The sequence below is a fragment of the Coprinopsis cinerea genome, assembly GCF_000182895.1.
Source record: "Coprinopsis cinerea okayama7#130 chromosome 4 map unlocalized cont3.4, whole genome shotgun sequence".
NCBI classification, from domain to species: domain Eukaryota; kingdom Fungi; phylum Basidiomycota; class Agaricomycetes; order Agaricales; family Psathyrellaceae; genus Coprinopsis; species Coprinopsis cinerea.
This window is the reverse complement of record NW_003307541.1, coordinates 1-16369: the sequence shown is the minus strand read 5'-3', so window position 1 is coordinate 16369 and position 16369 is coordinate 1. Positions and strand designations below refer to the sequence as shown.

Below are 16369 nucleotides of genomic sequence, written 5' to 3'. Positions count from 1 at the left end.
CGAGTAGTGACTCGCTCACATGCGGTGTTCCAGGAACACCACTCTCTGAGTCGGAGTGGTCACCCTCTGTATGCGGTGTTCCAGGAACACCACTCTCTGAGTCGGAGTGGTAGCCACCCTCTGTAGTGGTCAGCCTCTGTATGTGGTGTTCCAGGAACACCACTCCCTCAGTCCGAGTGTGACTCGCTCACATGCGGTGTTCCAGGAACACCACTCTCTGAGTCAGAGTGGTAGCCACCCTCTGTATGCGGTGTTCCAGGAACACCACACTCTGAGTCGGAGTCGTCACCCTCTGTATGCGGTGTTCCAGGAACACCACTCCCTCAGTCCGAGTAGTGACTCGCTCACATGCGGTGTTCCAGGAACACCACTCTCTGAGTCGGAGTGGTCACCCTCTGTATGTGGTGTTCCAGGAACACCACTCTCTCAGTCCGAGTGTGACTCGCTCACATGCGGTGTTCCAGGAACACCACTCTCTGAGTCGGAGTGGTAGCCACCCTCTGTATGCGGTGTTCCAGGAACACCACACTCTGCGTCGGAACCATACTCTGAGTCGGAGTCGTCAGCCTCTGTATGTGGTGTTCCAGGAACACCACTCCCTCAGTCCGAGTGTGACTCGCTCGCATGCGGTGTTCCAGGAACACCACTCTCTGTATGTGGTGTTCCAGGAACACCACTCTCTCAGTCCGAGTGTGACTCGCTCACATGCGGTGTTCCAGGAACACCACTCTCTGAGTTGGAGTGGTCACCCTCTGTATGCGGTGTTCCAGGAACACCACTCTCTGAGTCGGAGTGGTAGCCACCCTCTGTATGCGGTGTTCCAGGAACACCACACTCTGAGTTCCGGAGTCGGTCACCCTCTGTATGCGGTGTTCCAGGAACACCACTTTCTGAGTCCGAGTAGTGACTCGCTCACATGCGGTGTTCCAGGGACACCACACTCTGAGTCGGAGTCGTCACCCTCTGTATGGGGTGTTCCAGGAACACCACTTGTCTGAGTCCGAGTAGTGACTCGCTCGCATGCGCTGTTCAAGGAACACCACTCCCTCAGTCTGAGTGTGACTCGCTCGCATCCGGTGTTCCAGGAACACCACTCTCTGAGTCAGAGTGGTAGCCACCCTCTGTATGCGGTGTTCCACGAACACCACACTCTGAGTCGGAGTCGTCACCCTCTGTATGCGGTGTTCCAGGAACACCACTTTCTGAGTCCGAGTAGTGACTCGCTCACATGTGGTGTTCCAGGACCACCACTCTCTGAGTCGGAGTGGTCACCCTCTGTATGCCGTGTTCCAGGACACCACTCTCTGAGTCGGAACCATACTCTGAGTCGGAGTGGTCACCCTCTGTATGTGGTGTTCCAGGAACACCACTCTCTCAGTCCGAGTGTGACTCACTCGCATGCGGTGTTCCAGGAACACCACTCTCTGAGTCGGAGTGGTCACCCTCTGTATGTGGTGTTCCAGGAACACCACTCTCTCAGTCCGAGTGTGACTCGCTCACATGCGGTGTTCCAGGAACACCACTCTCTGAGTCGGAACCATACTCTGAGTCCGAGTGGTAGCCACCCTCTGTATGTGGTGTTCCAGGAACACCACTCTCTCAGTCCGAGTGTGACTCGCTCACATGCGGTGTTCCAGGAACACCACTCCCTCAGTCCGGGTGTGACTCTCTCTGAGTCGGACTTTACTCTGAGTCGGAGTGGTCACCCTCTGTATGTGGTGTTCCAGGAACACCACTCTCTCAGTCCGAGTGTGACTCGCTCACATGCGGTGTTCCAGGAACACCACTCTCTGAGTCCGAGTAGTGACTCGCTCACATGGGGTGTTCCAGGAACACCACTCTCTGAGTCCCAGTGGTAGCCACCCTCTGTATGTGGTGTTCCAGGAACACCACTCTCTCAGTCCAAGTGTGACTCCCTCACATGCAGTGTTCCAGGAACACCACTCTCTGAGTCCGAGTAGTGACTCGCTCACATGCGGTGTTCCAGGAACACCACTCTCTGAGTCCAGGAACACCACTCTCTCAGTCCGAGTGTGACTCGCTCACATGCGGTGTTCCAGGAACACCACTCTCTGAGTCCGAGTAGTGACTCGCTCACATGCGGTGTTCCAGGAACACCACTCTCTGAGTCCAAGTGGTAGCCACCCTCTGTATGCGGTGTTCCAGGAACACCACACTCTGAGTCGGAACCATACTCTGAGTCGGAGTGGTCACCCTCTGTATGTGGTGTTCCAGGAACACCACTCTCTCAGTCCGAGTGTGACTCGCTCACATGCGGTGTTCCAGGAACACCACTCTCTGAGTCGCTCACATGCGGTGTTCCAGGAACACCACTCTCTGAGTCGCTCACATGCGGTGTTCCAGGAACACCACTCTCTGAGTCCGAGTGGTAGCCACCCTCTGTATGCGGTGTTCCAGGAACACCACACTCTGAGTCCGAGTAGTGACTCGCTCACATGCGGTGTTCCAGGAACACCACTCCCTCAGTCCGAGTGTGACTCGCTCGCATGCGGTGTTCCAGGAACACCACTCTCTCAGTCCCAGTGTGACTCGCTCGCATGCGGTGTTCCAGGAACACCACTCTCTGAGTCCGAGTGGTAGCCACCCTCTGTATGCGGTGTTCCAGGAACACCACTCCCTCAGTCCGAGTGTGACTCGCTCGCATGCGGTGTTCCAGGAACACCACTCTCTGAGTCCGAGTGGTAGCCACCCTCTGTATGCGGTGTTCCAGGAACACCACTCCCTCAGTCCGAGTGTGACTCGCTCGCATGCGGTGTTCCAGGAACACCACTCTCTGAGTCGCTCACATGCGGTGTTCCAGGAACACCACTCTCTGAGTCCGAGTGGTAGCCACCCTCTGTATGCGGTGTTCCAGGAACACCACACTCTGAGTCCGAGTAGTGACTCGCTCACATGCGGTGTTCCAGGAACACCACTCTCTGAGTCCGAGTGGTAGCCACTGTATGCGGTGTTCCAGGAACACCACTCCCTCAGTCCGAGTGTGACTCGCTCGCATGCGGTGTTCCAGGAACACCACTCTCTGAGTCCGAGTGGTAGCCACCCTCTGTATGCGGTGTTCCAGGAACACCACACTCTGAGTCCGAGTAGTGACTCGCTCACATGCGGTGTTCCAGGAACACCACTCTCTGAGTCTGAGTGGTAGCCACCCTCTGTATGCGGTGTTCCAGGAACACCACTCTCTCAGTCCCAGTGTGACTCGCTCGCACGCGGTGTTCCAGGAACACCACTCTCTGAGTCGGAGTGGTCACCCTCTGTATGTGGTGTTCCAGGAACACCACTCTCTCAGTCCGAGTGTGACTCGCTCACATGCGGTGTTCCAGGCACACCACTCTCTGAGTCGGAACCATACTCTGAGTCCGAGTGGTAGCCACCCTCTGTATGTGGTGTTCCAGCGAACACCACTCTCTCAGTCCGAGTGTGACTCACTCACATGCGGTGTTCCAGGAACACCACTCTCTGAGTCCGAGTGGTAGCCACCCTCTGTATGCGGTGTTCCAGGAACACCACTCCCTCAGTCCGAGTGTGACTCGCTCGCATGCGGTGTTCCAGGAACACCACTCTCTGAGTCGCTCACATGCGGTGTTCCAGGAACACCACTCTCTGAGTCCGAGTGGTAGCCACCCTCTGTATGCGGTGTTCCAGGAACACCACACTCTGAGTCCGAGTAGTGACTCGCTCACATGCGGTGTTCCAGGAACACCACTCTCTGAGTCCGAGTGGTAGCCACCCTCTGTATGCGGTGTTCCAGGAACACCACTCTCTCAGTCCCAGTGTGACTCGCTCGCATGCGGTGTTCCAGGAACACCACTCTCTGAGTCCGAGTGGTAGCCACCCTCTGTATGCGGTGTTCCAGGAACACCACTCCCTCAGTCCGAGTGTGACTCGCTCGCATGCGGTGTTCCAGGAACACCACTCTCTGAGTCCGAGTGGTAGCCACCCTCTGTATGCGGTGTTCCAGGAACACCACTCTCTCAGTCCGAGTGTGACTCGCTCACATGCGGTGTTCCAGGAACACCACTCTCTGAGTCCGAGTAGTGACTCGCTCACATGCGGTGTTCCAGGAACACCACACTCTGAGTCGGAGTGGTCACCCTCTGTATGTGGTGTTCCAGGAACACCCCTGTCTGAGTCGGAACCACTTACACCTGAGCTCTGGGTTTCTACATTTTCGCCCACACCACCTCACAACTTAGCTGCTCTGCCAGGCGTTCGATGCCCACAAAACAGTATATACTAAGGACAATTATATAATTCATACCCAACCTCAAGATACAAGTCGGCAAAGGGAATCATCAAGAAAGGTAAGTAAGCGGGTAGTACTATGAAAGGGAGAAGAGGGAAATTATCGAATAAAAGGGAAGAGAAGGCGCGTCCTGACAAAGGGAAATTCACCCAGCCAATTCCTAATCAATCCACAATCAATCACCAAGGCAGTCGCGAAGTAAAATGGCCACTTACCCACATCGGCTCCCCTCGAAGGATGAGAATTTTCGGTGCCGGGAGTCGCAGGTCAGCCCCACCGAACCTGGTAAATCGGCGATCGGGCCGGGTCTCCCAAACACCACCGTCCCCCCAAGGAATCCAGCAGAGCATCCTGAACAAGCGGAATAGGGCCTTCTTTGCCTCCACCACCTCTGTCCTCGAAACGCGGTAGGTGAATGCCACCCAATCGTCGTAGTACCTTCGAGAAGCAGACGCTGGGTCTTCGCTTTCCCAGTCCCTATCTGGGAAGTGGCTGTCGAACACCACCATGAGTTCCTCTTCATCGCGAACCACAATCCACTGAACTTCCGTGAAGATGTCCGAATAGGCGCAGGTTCTGGAAGATACCCATGTCAGCGTTGGCGAGCTGGGCGGGGGTTAAGGCGCAGAACGAGTCGGAGCTGTGGTTGTTGCGACGCGAAGGGACCTTCGAGGGGATGCCAGAGATGATGTCGTTGACATACTGAAGCCACATTTCCTCACACCACCGCGGCAGGCCGTGCGTGAAGTGGTGTTGCGTGAGGTGCATCGGTGGAATGACGATGTCGAGCCTGTCGGTGGCGTAAGCGTGTTCGTGGAGTTGGTACCATGGCTTGGTGGACTGGGGGGGGGAGGCGGAAGATTCTGCGCGGAGGAACTTGCTCAGCTGCGACAGTCTCCGTCCTCGCAGCAATGGCGAGCTGGTCAAGGGAGGCTCCCATGACAGCTTCAAGAATGCGGTCGCAGATAATCATCGGGGACTCGACAAATTCTGGAAACCCATCGAGGAATTGTCGAAGGTAGAGGACGTTGTACACAGATCGAGGTGCACTGTCGCCTTGCCCGATTCGATCAAAGACAGGGCCACCCAGACCAGGGGTGTTCGATTGGGAAGTGGGAAGGAAGTAGCGAGCGTCGCCCATCCTCGGAAAACTGATCGTTGCCGTGGTGTCGATGGTGTTGGCAAGAAAGGCGATCCCAGCTGCCAGAAGGAGAGACGGCGCCTGAAGTCGGTTGTAGGGGGTTCTGACGATCTGCAGCTCCGTCGCCATCCTCATGGCAAGCATGCGGTACGCTAGCATAGGCCTGCCAAAGAGGTTAGGACAAACAAGTAAAACAACGCAGGGAAGGTACGCACCATAGCTCCTCCCTTTCCAGAACGAAAATCGCAGTGTCCAAGGCAATGTACGGTACGTCAACGAGGAAATCCACCGCCTTCCCAATTGCTACCACCCCTTCAACACGAAGACCGACTCCTGCGGTGTACGCAGCAGCTCGGTAGGATTCGAAGGCGCGGTCGAGGACCTGAATCGCGCGGCCAGTAAAAACGTCGGTGGGGGTAATGGGTTCTGGGCTGGCGACAGCGTGCGTGTGGGAGAGAGACCAATACCGAAGGCCTGTCTGGCCCATCATGGTGTCGCTGAGTCGGACTTCGCAGCCAGCTGCTTGGGAGAGATGGAAGGAGGTGTGGCGAGAGTAGCTGGCTTTGTTGGTGGTCGTGATCGTGTGGGACTGGATGATGTCCACCTTGGCGAGGTGGTAAAGGAGGTCGGAATGTTTCTTGGAATTCCACAGAAAGCACTTCCCACTCGCCGAAGCAATGTCCATTCCGACCCCGACGTACCAAGTACCATGCTCCCCGCTAAGAGCAGCTGCGAGAGAGAGCTCGTAGTGACTAAACGCGAGGTTCAGCCAGTCTCGGGAGGTAGCCCTGTCGCGAGCATCGTGCTGCGTCGACCGCGACATGTCTACGACCTCGTGGACAAAGAAAATGTCCCCAGCCCAATGAACGCCGTGATCTTCAAGTGACGCGCGAAGCTGGTCGGTAAAGGTGGAAATGTTGTCGTGAGGGATGGTGATAGGTGAGTCGCCTGCGGTGTCGTGCTCAATACCTAGAGCTGGATGGATCCCGAGTCGGTAGAGCTCTTCGTACTTGTCCGCGCCGATGTTGGATTTGTCCCCGATAACCGTAGCGAAGCCAGAAAATCCGATATGAAGTCGCGTGCCAGGGCCCCAAGTGCCAATTGGGTGCGTAGCCAGGTGTACCAAGGGCTTCGTTACAACTCTCCCCTGGTTCTGGGCGTGGGTTTCAGTGTGAACAAGGTAGGAGTAAGTCACGCACCGAGGGTAATTTTATGTCGAAAAACAGAAATAAGTCCTTCATGGGTTCGTGGTGGTACTCGCCGAGCGGAGCGATGGTCAGGTCTCCCGACACTAACTCGATCTCGGGGCTGGAACCGATAATCGTGGTGTAGTGGCGAGAAAGAGAGAGGGGAGAATCAGACCGGGACAGGGTGGTCCCATCGAGCGTTACTCCGTAGCCGTCGGCAAACTCGGTGCTGAATCCAGAGAGGCAGAACCTCATGAACTTGTCTTCATTGACGTGAACCCAGGCCCGCGCGCGCTTGGCCCATTCGGCGACTGTCGAGCAGCGATTGGTGGGTGGGAGTGCCATTTCGATGAGGTGAAGCGATCGAGAGTGGGATGGGAAGTGGGGCATTTCGGTTACAGAGTCGGCGTTCGAAGTGAGCAAGGCAGGAGTTCAAATAAGCTGGCACTCACGGCAAATCCAAAACCCATTTTCCATTCATAAACGACTGAACCATTCGAGAATTGGTGGCACCCTTCCAATCACTCCCTTTCCAGGCGCGTAAGAACCCGGCTAGCCCCTATTTTGAGCCAAATCCGATTGCCGGGTAAATTCTTCCCTGGTCGATCTGCCAGCGAAGCCTTCAAGGCAATTTTGGGCGAAACGGTGCTTGTTGATTGTGCGATGAATACATGACATAGGCTAGGAAGCGTGTGGCGGTAACAGAAAAATATCCCGTAGTGCGTGCTACCCAAGAAACTTGTCCACACTACCGTCGAAAGTGAATCGACGAGAAACCGGGCTGCATCGCGAATGCAATGGAAGGCGGGTGGTGAGAGGCGAGGGAACACCTATTGGGGAGGGTGGGTGTTAAACACATCGTAGCGTTAGAATCGAGAACCGGGGTGGTAGTCGAGAGACGCATCCCCAAAATATAATCGAGTAGGAGAGCATACTGGTATTCAAGGGACGAGGCGCAGCCTATAAAACACTGTACCGCTATCAGGTAATGCACGAGTGCTTCAAACTTGGACGGCACCATACCGGACTTGGGGCAGTTGAGATCTGAGAGGGTTAGTGAGGGTTGTGACACAGGTCAGGAGACTGTAGCTCACCCTTGTGGGCGCTAAGTAATGGCCACGCTACCGTGTCGTTCAAACCCCGCCAAGGCAGGCAGTTGCGATATTTGGTCGGAGTTCCATTTCGATCCCTCCCCAGCTTCACCGACTCCAATTGCCCATCGCGATGGTATCTGGTGAAACAGCCCGAATTACCCGCTCAAAGTAAGTCTCCAACGCCTTCATACAGCTTCTACCCCGTCTTATGGACCTGTAATTACCAGATCCGCCCGCAAGGCTACCACCAACCGCCCACCTCGAGACGCGGCGCGCCGAACAACGGGCGTTCGCAAGGCCAAAGCACCTGCAAGAAGGGTGAAGAAGGAAACACAAAAGATTGTGTCCGAGTCAGACGGCGCAAACTTAGGTACCGTACACGTTCCCCGGCGCTCTACTATAGCCATTCGGTCCATGGTGCGCCTATTTCTACCATGCTCGAACGCCCACTGACCTTCGCATTCCCAGCCTCCCAAATCAGTCACCCCTCATGGCAGCTACAATTCAAAATCAGGAGCGGCAGAGGTGGACTTGCGCGCAATACTTTTCGGCAGGCGAGGAAACCAAGCGGTGGAGGGTGGTACCAAATCGCACCAGCTCGAGGTCGGCGGTGATCAAGGCGGGTTCGAGCTCAAGGAGGGCGGCGGCGATCAAGACGAATTCCAGTCGTCGAAGAGGACAGTGACGAACAAGGCGAATTCGAGGTGGAAGAAGACGACGACGAACAGGACCAGCTCGGCGGCGGTGGCAGCAGCGGTTTTCAAGCCTTGCTCCCACCAGAACGCAAGCAATTCGTCAAGATACTCACCTCGACCTTCCATTCTGCGGCTCTCGACATCGTGGTGACCTACGACGAAATGCTTGACGGAATCAAAGCAGCGTTCGAGGAAGAAAAACTGAGGTCTTAGGATCGAGCGTTCGCGCTTCAAGCACCAAGGTACCTGTAGATAGGCCCTCCACCGCTGCTCAGGACTAGGGCTCACCCTGTGGACACCTTGTCAATCGGTATTATTTACCTCTAATACATTTTGACACAATGTAACTGATTCAATATCTCTGCCCGCGCGGTCCTAATGGTCCGCGGTCACCAAGCCGCTCGCCTGCGGAAATGGCAGCTAAAATTATGAGGTATGAGGACCAGCGCCATGCCCCCTGCAAAGTTAGGGGCAGGCGCGCTCGGGGGTGGGTGATTTAGTGATCGCATCACCCCGGATCAGTCATCGCGACTCAAAAGCCGGGACCGGAGCCCCTTCGCTCTCTCTGCGCGCCACGTCGACCTCCACCCTGCTGCTCTCCTCGACGCCCTGTTGCCTCGGCTTCGGCTAGTCACCAGAGTCTTGCGAGGCTTCAGACCAAAGGCGATAGGTGCTTGTACTCGCCCCACTTCACCCCGCGCTTCGGTATCTGCACTTCCAAATGCCACCCAAACGGCTGCACCACCACTCGCCCCAGGAACCCACCCGCCGCTCCTCGCGCCTGGCTGCTCTACTGGCGCAGCCGCGCCCACAAACGCACGCGCCGCAGCCGACCACCGCAGCCGCATCCAGCCAGCCACCCTCATCGCCGCAGCCTCTACCACCACCCCTTGCTCCCCTCCCTTCTGGGCGCAGACCCCACGATTCCCCCGAACCCTCCCAGCCACGCATCCATCGAGGTGGTGCACGGGCCAAACCACCAGGTCCTGTGCAGCGCAAACTCAAAGCGAACCTAGATGCGTGGCGCCCTCTTCTCGTTACCGAAGTCGCCACCCGCGCCTCAGCCTACCTGCCCCTTATTCGATCGCCTTCACCGACCTCCAACGAAGTGCTGGGTGCACTTTTGGCCAGCTTCTTTTCGTCCCACTCCCACGACATGATCCCTCCCCCCGACCCACTTTCGTTCGCTTTTCGACTCCTGAAATCCATCAAAACCTCCCTCCCCCCCGAATTTTCGGCCGCTTTCGACGAACGGCACTCCAAGCAGCTGGCTAGGCGGAAGTCCAAGAAGGATATGGGAAGCACGCACGTCTTTCTCTACAAGAACCCCGCGCGCCTCGACCACTTTCGCACCACTGTCGCAACCTTTTACCTCCACCGCCTCCCTGAAGGCCAGGAGTACCCCCCTAGGGGCTGCTTCGTGGCTGAAGGTGTGTCTACCCAGTCAAGCTGGGCCACGTACATCAGGAACTCCCAGAAGCCCGATAAACGTGGGAAGCGCAAGCCCGTTCACCTCCTCGACAAATCCAAGATCGCATTCGAAATCCCAGCTGGTCTTACCTGCATTATCCGCGACGCAGACACGAGGGAGGTTGTGTTCTCTGTCGTTCGCAACCTCTCTGGGCTCGCTCCAATGCTGGCGTTTGCTAAGGAGGTCATTGAGCAGGCCGTTTCTGAGCGCAGAAGCATCAGGGTGAGCCAGCTTCCGGCCCTGCGCGACTAGCATCACTGACGCCGCCGCTTAGCTCGAAGATGCGGGATCCCTAGTCATGTTTGGCTACTCGGCGGGTTCGCGCAGCAAGCCAGCCTTCGCGTGGGTCAAGAACCTCCTGGGGAAGCGGGCCGACACCACCGAATTCAACCACAAGGCCGCCACCGTTCTCGGCTATGCGTGGCTCAGGATGAGAGCGCTCCACCCCGGACCCGTCATCGGCGATTTCCTCCGTTTCTTCAACCGCTACAACATTCCCCGCCTCGATCCAAACTGGCCAGCACCCCCTAGGGACCGCGGTTCAATCACCCTCCCTCCTGGGTGTGGTGGTTTCGTCTACGAAGGTGCCGAGAACGCACCTGGGTGCGCGGTGTTCGGTGAGCGCTACGCCAGGGCAGTTCACAAGGAGAAGCAGCCCCACGACTGGGCTCTCTCGTGGACTACCCTGCGAACGGGAAACGACCTGCGCGGTGGTAACTTTGTCCTTGCTTCCTACGGCCTGCTCGTCTCCGCGTCCCAAGATTCGTCGATGGCGTGGCAGCCTGCTGACTGGCACACCACCACACTCGGCACATTCGAACCCACCTTCGACATTCCTGGCCACGAGGACGAGACTTTCAACCAGCAAGGTATTGCGTTCGTCACCTCACCCAGAATCAAGAGTGCCTATCTGAAGTGGAGGGATGCAAATGGGCTTTCAGGGTCCGAGCGCGTGGAGGCTGCTATCCAGGAGTTGGAGTTGGAGGGCGGGGAAGGCGGTGAAATTTACGAATAGATAATGCTGGTGGTGTAAAGTATATATCTCTGCTAATCAAATCTACTCTTTCTACTTTGCCATGGCCCTTTCTTCCCTACTGCATGGCCCTGATTCAGCGCGCAAGTCACTGTTGCGGGAGCTACCCATTCTACATTCGACCAGTAAGTATGCAGAATGCAATCGCTACAGCGCACCCCACCCTTCGACATGATTGCCGTCCTAGCCGAAAGACCCCAGTAAGCGTGCTGCGCCGAACGGTGTACCGGTGTACTCACCCATGTTGGTTTTCCGCGAGGAACGACGAGTATCTTTGGCGCAGGCTGGCTGGGATCAGCACCTGGAGGCCTCTTGAACGTACCGGGAGTCGCTCTAGTCTCCCAAATTCGGTCTGCCTTTGCTAGAGGAACCCATCGAAGTCTCTTGAAGAGGCTCCAGAGCTCTGCGCGAGCGGCTTCAGCAGCGTCAGGGGTTAGGCGTTCCGACATCTCAACCCAGCTGGGGTAATACCGCGTCTTGCTGTAGTTCTGTGTCTTGCCAATCTTCCTCCTCCCTTTGGCGGGCCACAGCCGGTCAAAAACCTCCCTCCACTCCTTCTCGTCCTTCGCGTGGCGCCACTGAACATCCTCGAAGGTGTCGGACAGGTTGAGGTTGCGGAACTGCTCTGACGTGATCGTGGTGCGCTCCTCTTCGCTGAGAACAGTGTAAGGGCCGTGGTTCATCCCGTTCTTCGCCGTAGCAGTTCGATTCGGCATCGTCCCTGCGAAGTCGACGAAGGACTGGTTCCATAGCTGGCCCAGCGCTTCATCCAGCCCCTTGTCTAGTGGGTCTTCGCTTTCGAATTCGTCGTCGCTGCGTGTCTCAACGTCCGACCCATCGTCAGTGGCTGCAGGCTGGATGTGGAACCCAGCGTCTTCTAGCGCGAATTTAGGGATAGGGGCGACTTGCGGTGCGAGTGGCTGCTTTCTGCGATTAGAAACGCGGTTGGGGTTTCTTGCGTAGGCAATGTTCGACCCCAGGATATCGTCGTGGAGCTCATGGCGAGCCTGTCCGAACATAACTTTGAAGGCGTAGTCGGTGAGAACAATGCGACGCCACTCGAATCGAGGCACGGGGGGTGGGGGGTACCGGAGAGGTCGGGTAAACAAGGCTCCAAATGGAGCATGGGGAACAAGATCAGACGCTCGGGGAACCGTTGAAAGCTCTTGCGCGATCTCTTCATCGTCCAAATCGGTGTGGGCAGGGTGCTGGAGCTGGGTGGCCTCTCTTTGTCCACCAGAGTCCTCGGATTCATCCAGTTCCTCAGGAGAACCGCTCGCACCACCGTCGAGCGATATGGGAAAAGGAAGGTGGTGGTCGAAGATGGCGAACCGCTCGGCGAGAGGGAAGATCGCAGCCATGAGTTCGCGCGAGGCTGGTCGGGTATCTATGGTGGAGTGGATGCTACTGGCGAGAAGGGCTGTGGCTGCGGCTAGAAGAAGTGCGGATTCCTGTGTGCGAAGGTGGGGAGGCCCTTCCAGCTGCCATTCATAGAGGAGCTTTAGGGAAAGAACACGGTAGGCCTTAAAGCCCCTGGAGCGCAATGGTTAGATGCGAATAAGAACGACCAACTAGGATTTACGCACCACCATGCCCAGCAACTAAACCCAAATGCCGAGGAGAACAGAACGTCGGCGTCGATCGCAACCATAAAGGCTGCCGCGTGGCGAAGAGGAACTCGCCCTTCCATTCTGAGGTTTGAGGGGCAGTCCTCAGCGCACCTCCGGTACACCCCGTAGGTTCCGTCGAAAAAGCTGTTTGCCTTTCCGTGGGTGACCTGGTACCCGCTGACATGCTTCCCAAACCGGTGATTCTCTGGCTGGTACGTGTGTGACTTGTCGGTGTGGTAAGCTTGCCAATAGTGAAGTTCGTACGCCCCTCGTTGTGTCGGGCCTGGCGTGACTCGAAAACCGGCGACTGCTGTAAGGTGGGAGGCCAAATCGACGTAATACTTCCCGCTGGACAGCTGTGTTACCGACTTCGCCGCCGCCAGAGGGATGCCACCGGCTTGGTTGAGGATTAGCGCGTGCGTTTTCCGATCCCAGGCCAGACAAGTCGCCCCATCTCCAGCAGCAACCTCCACTCCAATATCGACATACCAGTCGCCGTGATAGCCCGAGAGAAGGAGATTGAGGTCGAGGTGGTGGTTCGAAAGCGTCTTCTCCAAAACCTCCTGAGCGAGGTGGTAATCTTGAGCTGAGTGATAGGTCGAATCTTTGATCCCCCGGATTTCGTGCATGAAGAAAAAATCTTTCGCCCACTCCACGTTATTCTCCTCCAACGTCTCCCTAAGAACGTCGCTGAACTGCTCCACCACGAATTCCGGAATTTTGCGACTGCCCAGGGCGAGCTGCCCGCTCTCTGTCCTAGCTCGGAACAGCTCCGCCTCCCGCGAGGCTGGGAGGTTTGCTCCACGACTCTCCATCAGCTTTCGGAGGACTGGGCGAATCCCTAGCTGGTAAAGCTCTGCCTGGCACTTCACAGACAGCGCCCAAAGAGGGCTGGTAGGGGTATCTCGAGGGGCATTGGGAAACATCAGCCGAATGAGGGTGTGGGTACCGAATTTACCGATGCCGACGTTGGGTATCTTGTGGAGTTCGACGGTCCTGGTTCCCCCCTAGGCGTGCGCGTCAGTCTCGTGGTTCGATTCCAGGCGGGCACCCACTCACTTCACTATCCAAGACGCTGTAGGTGACTTTCACGTTCTTCTTCAGGGTGTCGTGGTACCGCGGAATAGGGAAGATGGTCAAGTCCGCGCCTCGAAGTTCTATTCTTGTGCTTAGTCCAATAACCGAGTCTATGTCGCGCGTGCAGGTGAGGTCGATGTCTTCTTGTTGGGATAGGTGGTTTAAGTAAGGGTCGATCGAGCTCTGCCGTCCATTGCGCTGGTCGAACCCCGACAAGGCGAACTGCGCGAACGTGAACGACTCTCCTGGACGGTCCAGGAGTTCGCCAGCCGCATAGCAGAACTCCTCAAGGGAGTAGGACACTACTTCAGGGTCTTCAGTGGCGGGCATCAGCAGCGGCAAGGCACGAGATGAGTCGAGAGCAAAGTGAGATGAAGGAGAACACCGTGCACCCACTTCCACAGGTGCGTTTCTAGGGGCTTTCAGAGCGATTGCGGTTCATTCAACTCTCGTCCAGACGTTGCCTTCGGGTGTGACCCAGAGTTGTGGATAAACGGAAAGGAAATCGCCAGATCCTTCAGAGCTATTCTTTGAATGTCAAGAGGCGATCCAACTCCAGTTCGTCGGGGGTTGTGATAGCCGGCGTTACCACAATCAAGCACCCAGAGGTGTGGATGAAGCAATTTTTCCCAATCTGGTGCACCCACCAGTTGTGATAGCCGGCGTAATCACAATCAAATACCCAGAGCTGTGGATGAAGCAACTTTTCCCAATCTGGTTCACCCACCATTCGTGTTCCAACCTTACACATGTCCTCCACCAGGTATTCTCGGGCCCCGAACTGTACGATCTTGCACCGATGTCGCTAGAATGTCGTTTTGAGACAAAGGTACGCCCACCGACCTGCCAAGGCGCCTAGACACATACATTCATTTTTTCCTTGACAAGACCAGAAGCGCGGTGCATGACACCACACTAAGTGGTTCTGGAGCAGGATAGCCCAAGATGCACGGTCGCATGCTTAGGGATCGTACATCGAAGTTCTGCAATTGAGCTGGGTCGTTTTTTCACTCGCGACAGCTCCTATTCTAAACCTGATTGAAATCCACACGCGCTAGCTTCTAGGCATGAACTTCTCACCCTATTTAACCGAACGGTTGCTCGTTGCTCTTCTTGCCTTGTCTCTTTAACCTCGTGGTCATTTGTTCTTTACCAAGTCGCTCACACCCTTTGGAGATGCCCACCCACACTCCTGCCAGTGCTCTTGTGATATGCTTCACCGCGATGAAGGGTGCACCTTGGAACTACCCCAAGTGGCAAGAGATAACCGGCGTCTACCATGGCCTATTCCCAGAAGACGACAAGCACCTTCCCATCGGGTGGACTCGGCGCGACGCCGACAACGTTCGATCCTACTTTACACAGTTCAGCTCTTATCAGAAAGATGAGCAAAAGCTGAAGTTCGCCGTCGTTCGAACCAAAGCTGGTCAAGATCCCATCCCAGGTCGCGCGTTCTTTCGCGATTGGGTCACCTCCCTTATTTCCTCAGTCTGGATGATGTACACTCGCATCGCCACAATTCTTGAAGACACCAACATCCACCCACTCCAAATCATGGTCGCAGCCGACAACCTCGACAAGTGGCCCATGAGCAACTACTACATCCCGATGGTCATCGACAGAGTCGCACTCGAGCTTTTCGGTCCTGAAGCCCTTGGCCCTACTGGTCTTCTCCCCGACGAACTGCGCGCGGTTGTGGGCATCTTCATCCAGCGCACCTGGGTAGTCGTCAAACGCTCATCGATGAGGAAGATCAAGAGTTTGAAGACTTATGAAACCGACGCCGAGAGTGCTCTCGCCGGTGAGTTCTACATCCATTGGCCTACCAGCTTCCGGGCTAACGTTCTTCGTTCAAGCTCTCTCGGAAGACTCGATCACGCCAGAGAAGGTCAAGAAGACGCTCCGGACGGTGTCAAAGTTCAGGGAGCTCGTCGAACTCTGTGGTACTTCATCAGCGCGCTCGAAGCTCAAGACCATGAACCAGAAAATGGATCAATTCATTGCGGAGGTCCACACGCAAGTCGCCCCTAAGCCCAAGAAGCCAGCGGATCAGAAGAAGGCAGGTAAGTAAGCTTTGTCATCTTTCCAGTTTCCGCGCTCAGCCCTTCTCCAGCTCCTCCCAAGTTTGCTTCATCCAAGTCCCTCGCCCAGCTCGCCACAGCCAACGATGTCGCCGAGTTACTCGATCTCTACGACTCTCTATTCGGGGAAGCAACAGATTCCGCACCTGAGCTCGCAGGTGGATCGCTGTCTGGCGTGCGATTTGGGCAGCCCGCGGACGGTGCAGATCCAGGTGTCGAAGTAGAATCAGGAATGACGCCCGCCCAGCTATTTCACAACCTCGACTTCGACGGCGGGACACCCTTCCTCTTCAACAAAGAGCGCCATCGCGACGGTCTCAACCCCTGGGACGTCGACTTCGACTCAATCCGCAGCGATACCCCATCCACGCTCGAACCTCTCAAGCTTCACTGGCACCAGGGTGCCGGAGTCCACAGCATAGTTCGCCACATCTTCCACAAGAAGCCATCACCCTCTCATCCGTCTGGTATTCTTCTCGCCGACGACGTTGGTATTGGCAAAACCATCCAGTCCTCAGCCACTGTCGCTTTTCTCGCCAACCTCGCTCTTCGCCAAGAGCGGGGGCTCTCTTTACCCCCTATCATCCGTGAGTTTTATCCCTTCCTTGCCATTGGCGAGGCTAACCTTCATTCTCGAAGGCGATTTCCCCTACTTGAAGGATCTCGGCACCCTCCCCGCCCGCTTCTCACTCATCCTAGTCCCCACCGACCCTTCT

General features: G+C 56.3%; 5 protein-coding genes across 5 annotated transcripts; 3 read left to right on the top strand and 2 right to left on the bottom strand.

The window, feature by feature from the left end:
* Nucleotides 1-4409: 4409 nt before the first annotated feature.
* On the bottom strand, nucleotides 4410-6982 carry CC1G_13121 (hypothetical protein; the record flags this gene model as incomplete). The annotated part of the gene is made up of 6 exons (XM_001840011.2): nucleotides 4410-4424; nucleotides 4480-4840; nucleotides 4896-5104; nucleotides 5157-5568; nucleotides 5621-6558; nucleotides 6605-6982. The coding sequence occupies 6 exons, from the start codon at nucleotides 6980-6982 to the stop codon at nucleotides 4410-4412; spliced, it is 2313 nt and encodes a 770-aa protein (XP_001840063.2).
* Nucleotides 6983-7816: 834 nt separating this feature from the next.
* On the top strand, nucleotides 7817-8594 carry CC1G_13120 (hypothetical protein; the record flags this gene model as incomplete). The annotated part of the gene is made up of 4 exons (XM_001840010.2): nucleotides 7817-7854; nucleotides 7914-8103; nucleotides 8155-8296; nucleotides 8353-8594. The coding sequence occupies 4 exons, from the start codon at nucleotides 7817-7819 to the stop codon at nucleotides 8592-8594; spliced, it is 612 nt and encodes a 203-aa protein (XP_001840062.2).
* A 508-nt stretch (nucleotides 8595-9102) lies between these two features.
* CC1G_13119 (hypothetical protein) lies at nucleotides 9103-10867 on the top strand (the record flags this gene model as incomplete). Its single annotated transcript, XM_001840009.1, has 2 exons — nucleotides 9103-10074; nucleotides 10127-10867. 2 exons carry the CDS (start codon nucleotides 9103-9105, stop codon nucleotides 10865-10867), a joined length of 1713 nt encoding a protein of 570 aa, XP_001840061.1.
* Nucleotides 10868-11032: 165 nt separating this feature from the next.
* On the bottom strand, nucleotides 11033-13902 carry CC1G_13118 (hypothetical protein; the record flags this gene model as incomplete). Its single annotated transcript, XM_001840008.2, has 4 exons — nucleotides 11033-11068; nucleotides 11125-12418; nucleotides 12472-13502; nucleotides 13555-13902. 4 exons carry the CDS (start codon nucleotides 13900-13902, stop codon nucleotides 11033-11035), a joined length of 2709 nt encoding a protein of 902 aa, XP_001840060.2.
* Nucleotides 13903-14748: 846 nt separating this feature from the next.
* On the top strand, nucleotides 14749-16352 carry CC1G_13117 (hypothetical protein; the record flags this gene model as incomplete). The annotated part of the gene is made up of 4 exons (XM_001840007.1): nucleotides 14749-15373; nucleotides 15429-15635; nucleotides 15686-16244; nucleotides 16313-16352. The coding sequence occupies 4 exons, from the start codon at nucleotides 14749-14751 to the stop codon at nucleotides 16350-16352; spliced, it is 1431 nt and encodes a 476-aa protein (XP_001840059.1).
* Between the last annotated feature and the right edge of the window lie 17 nt (nucleotides 16353-16369).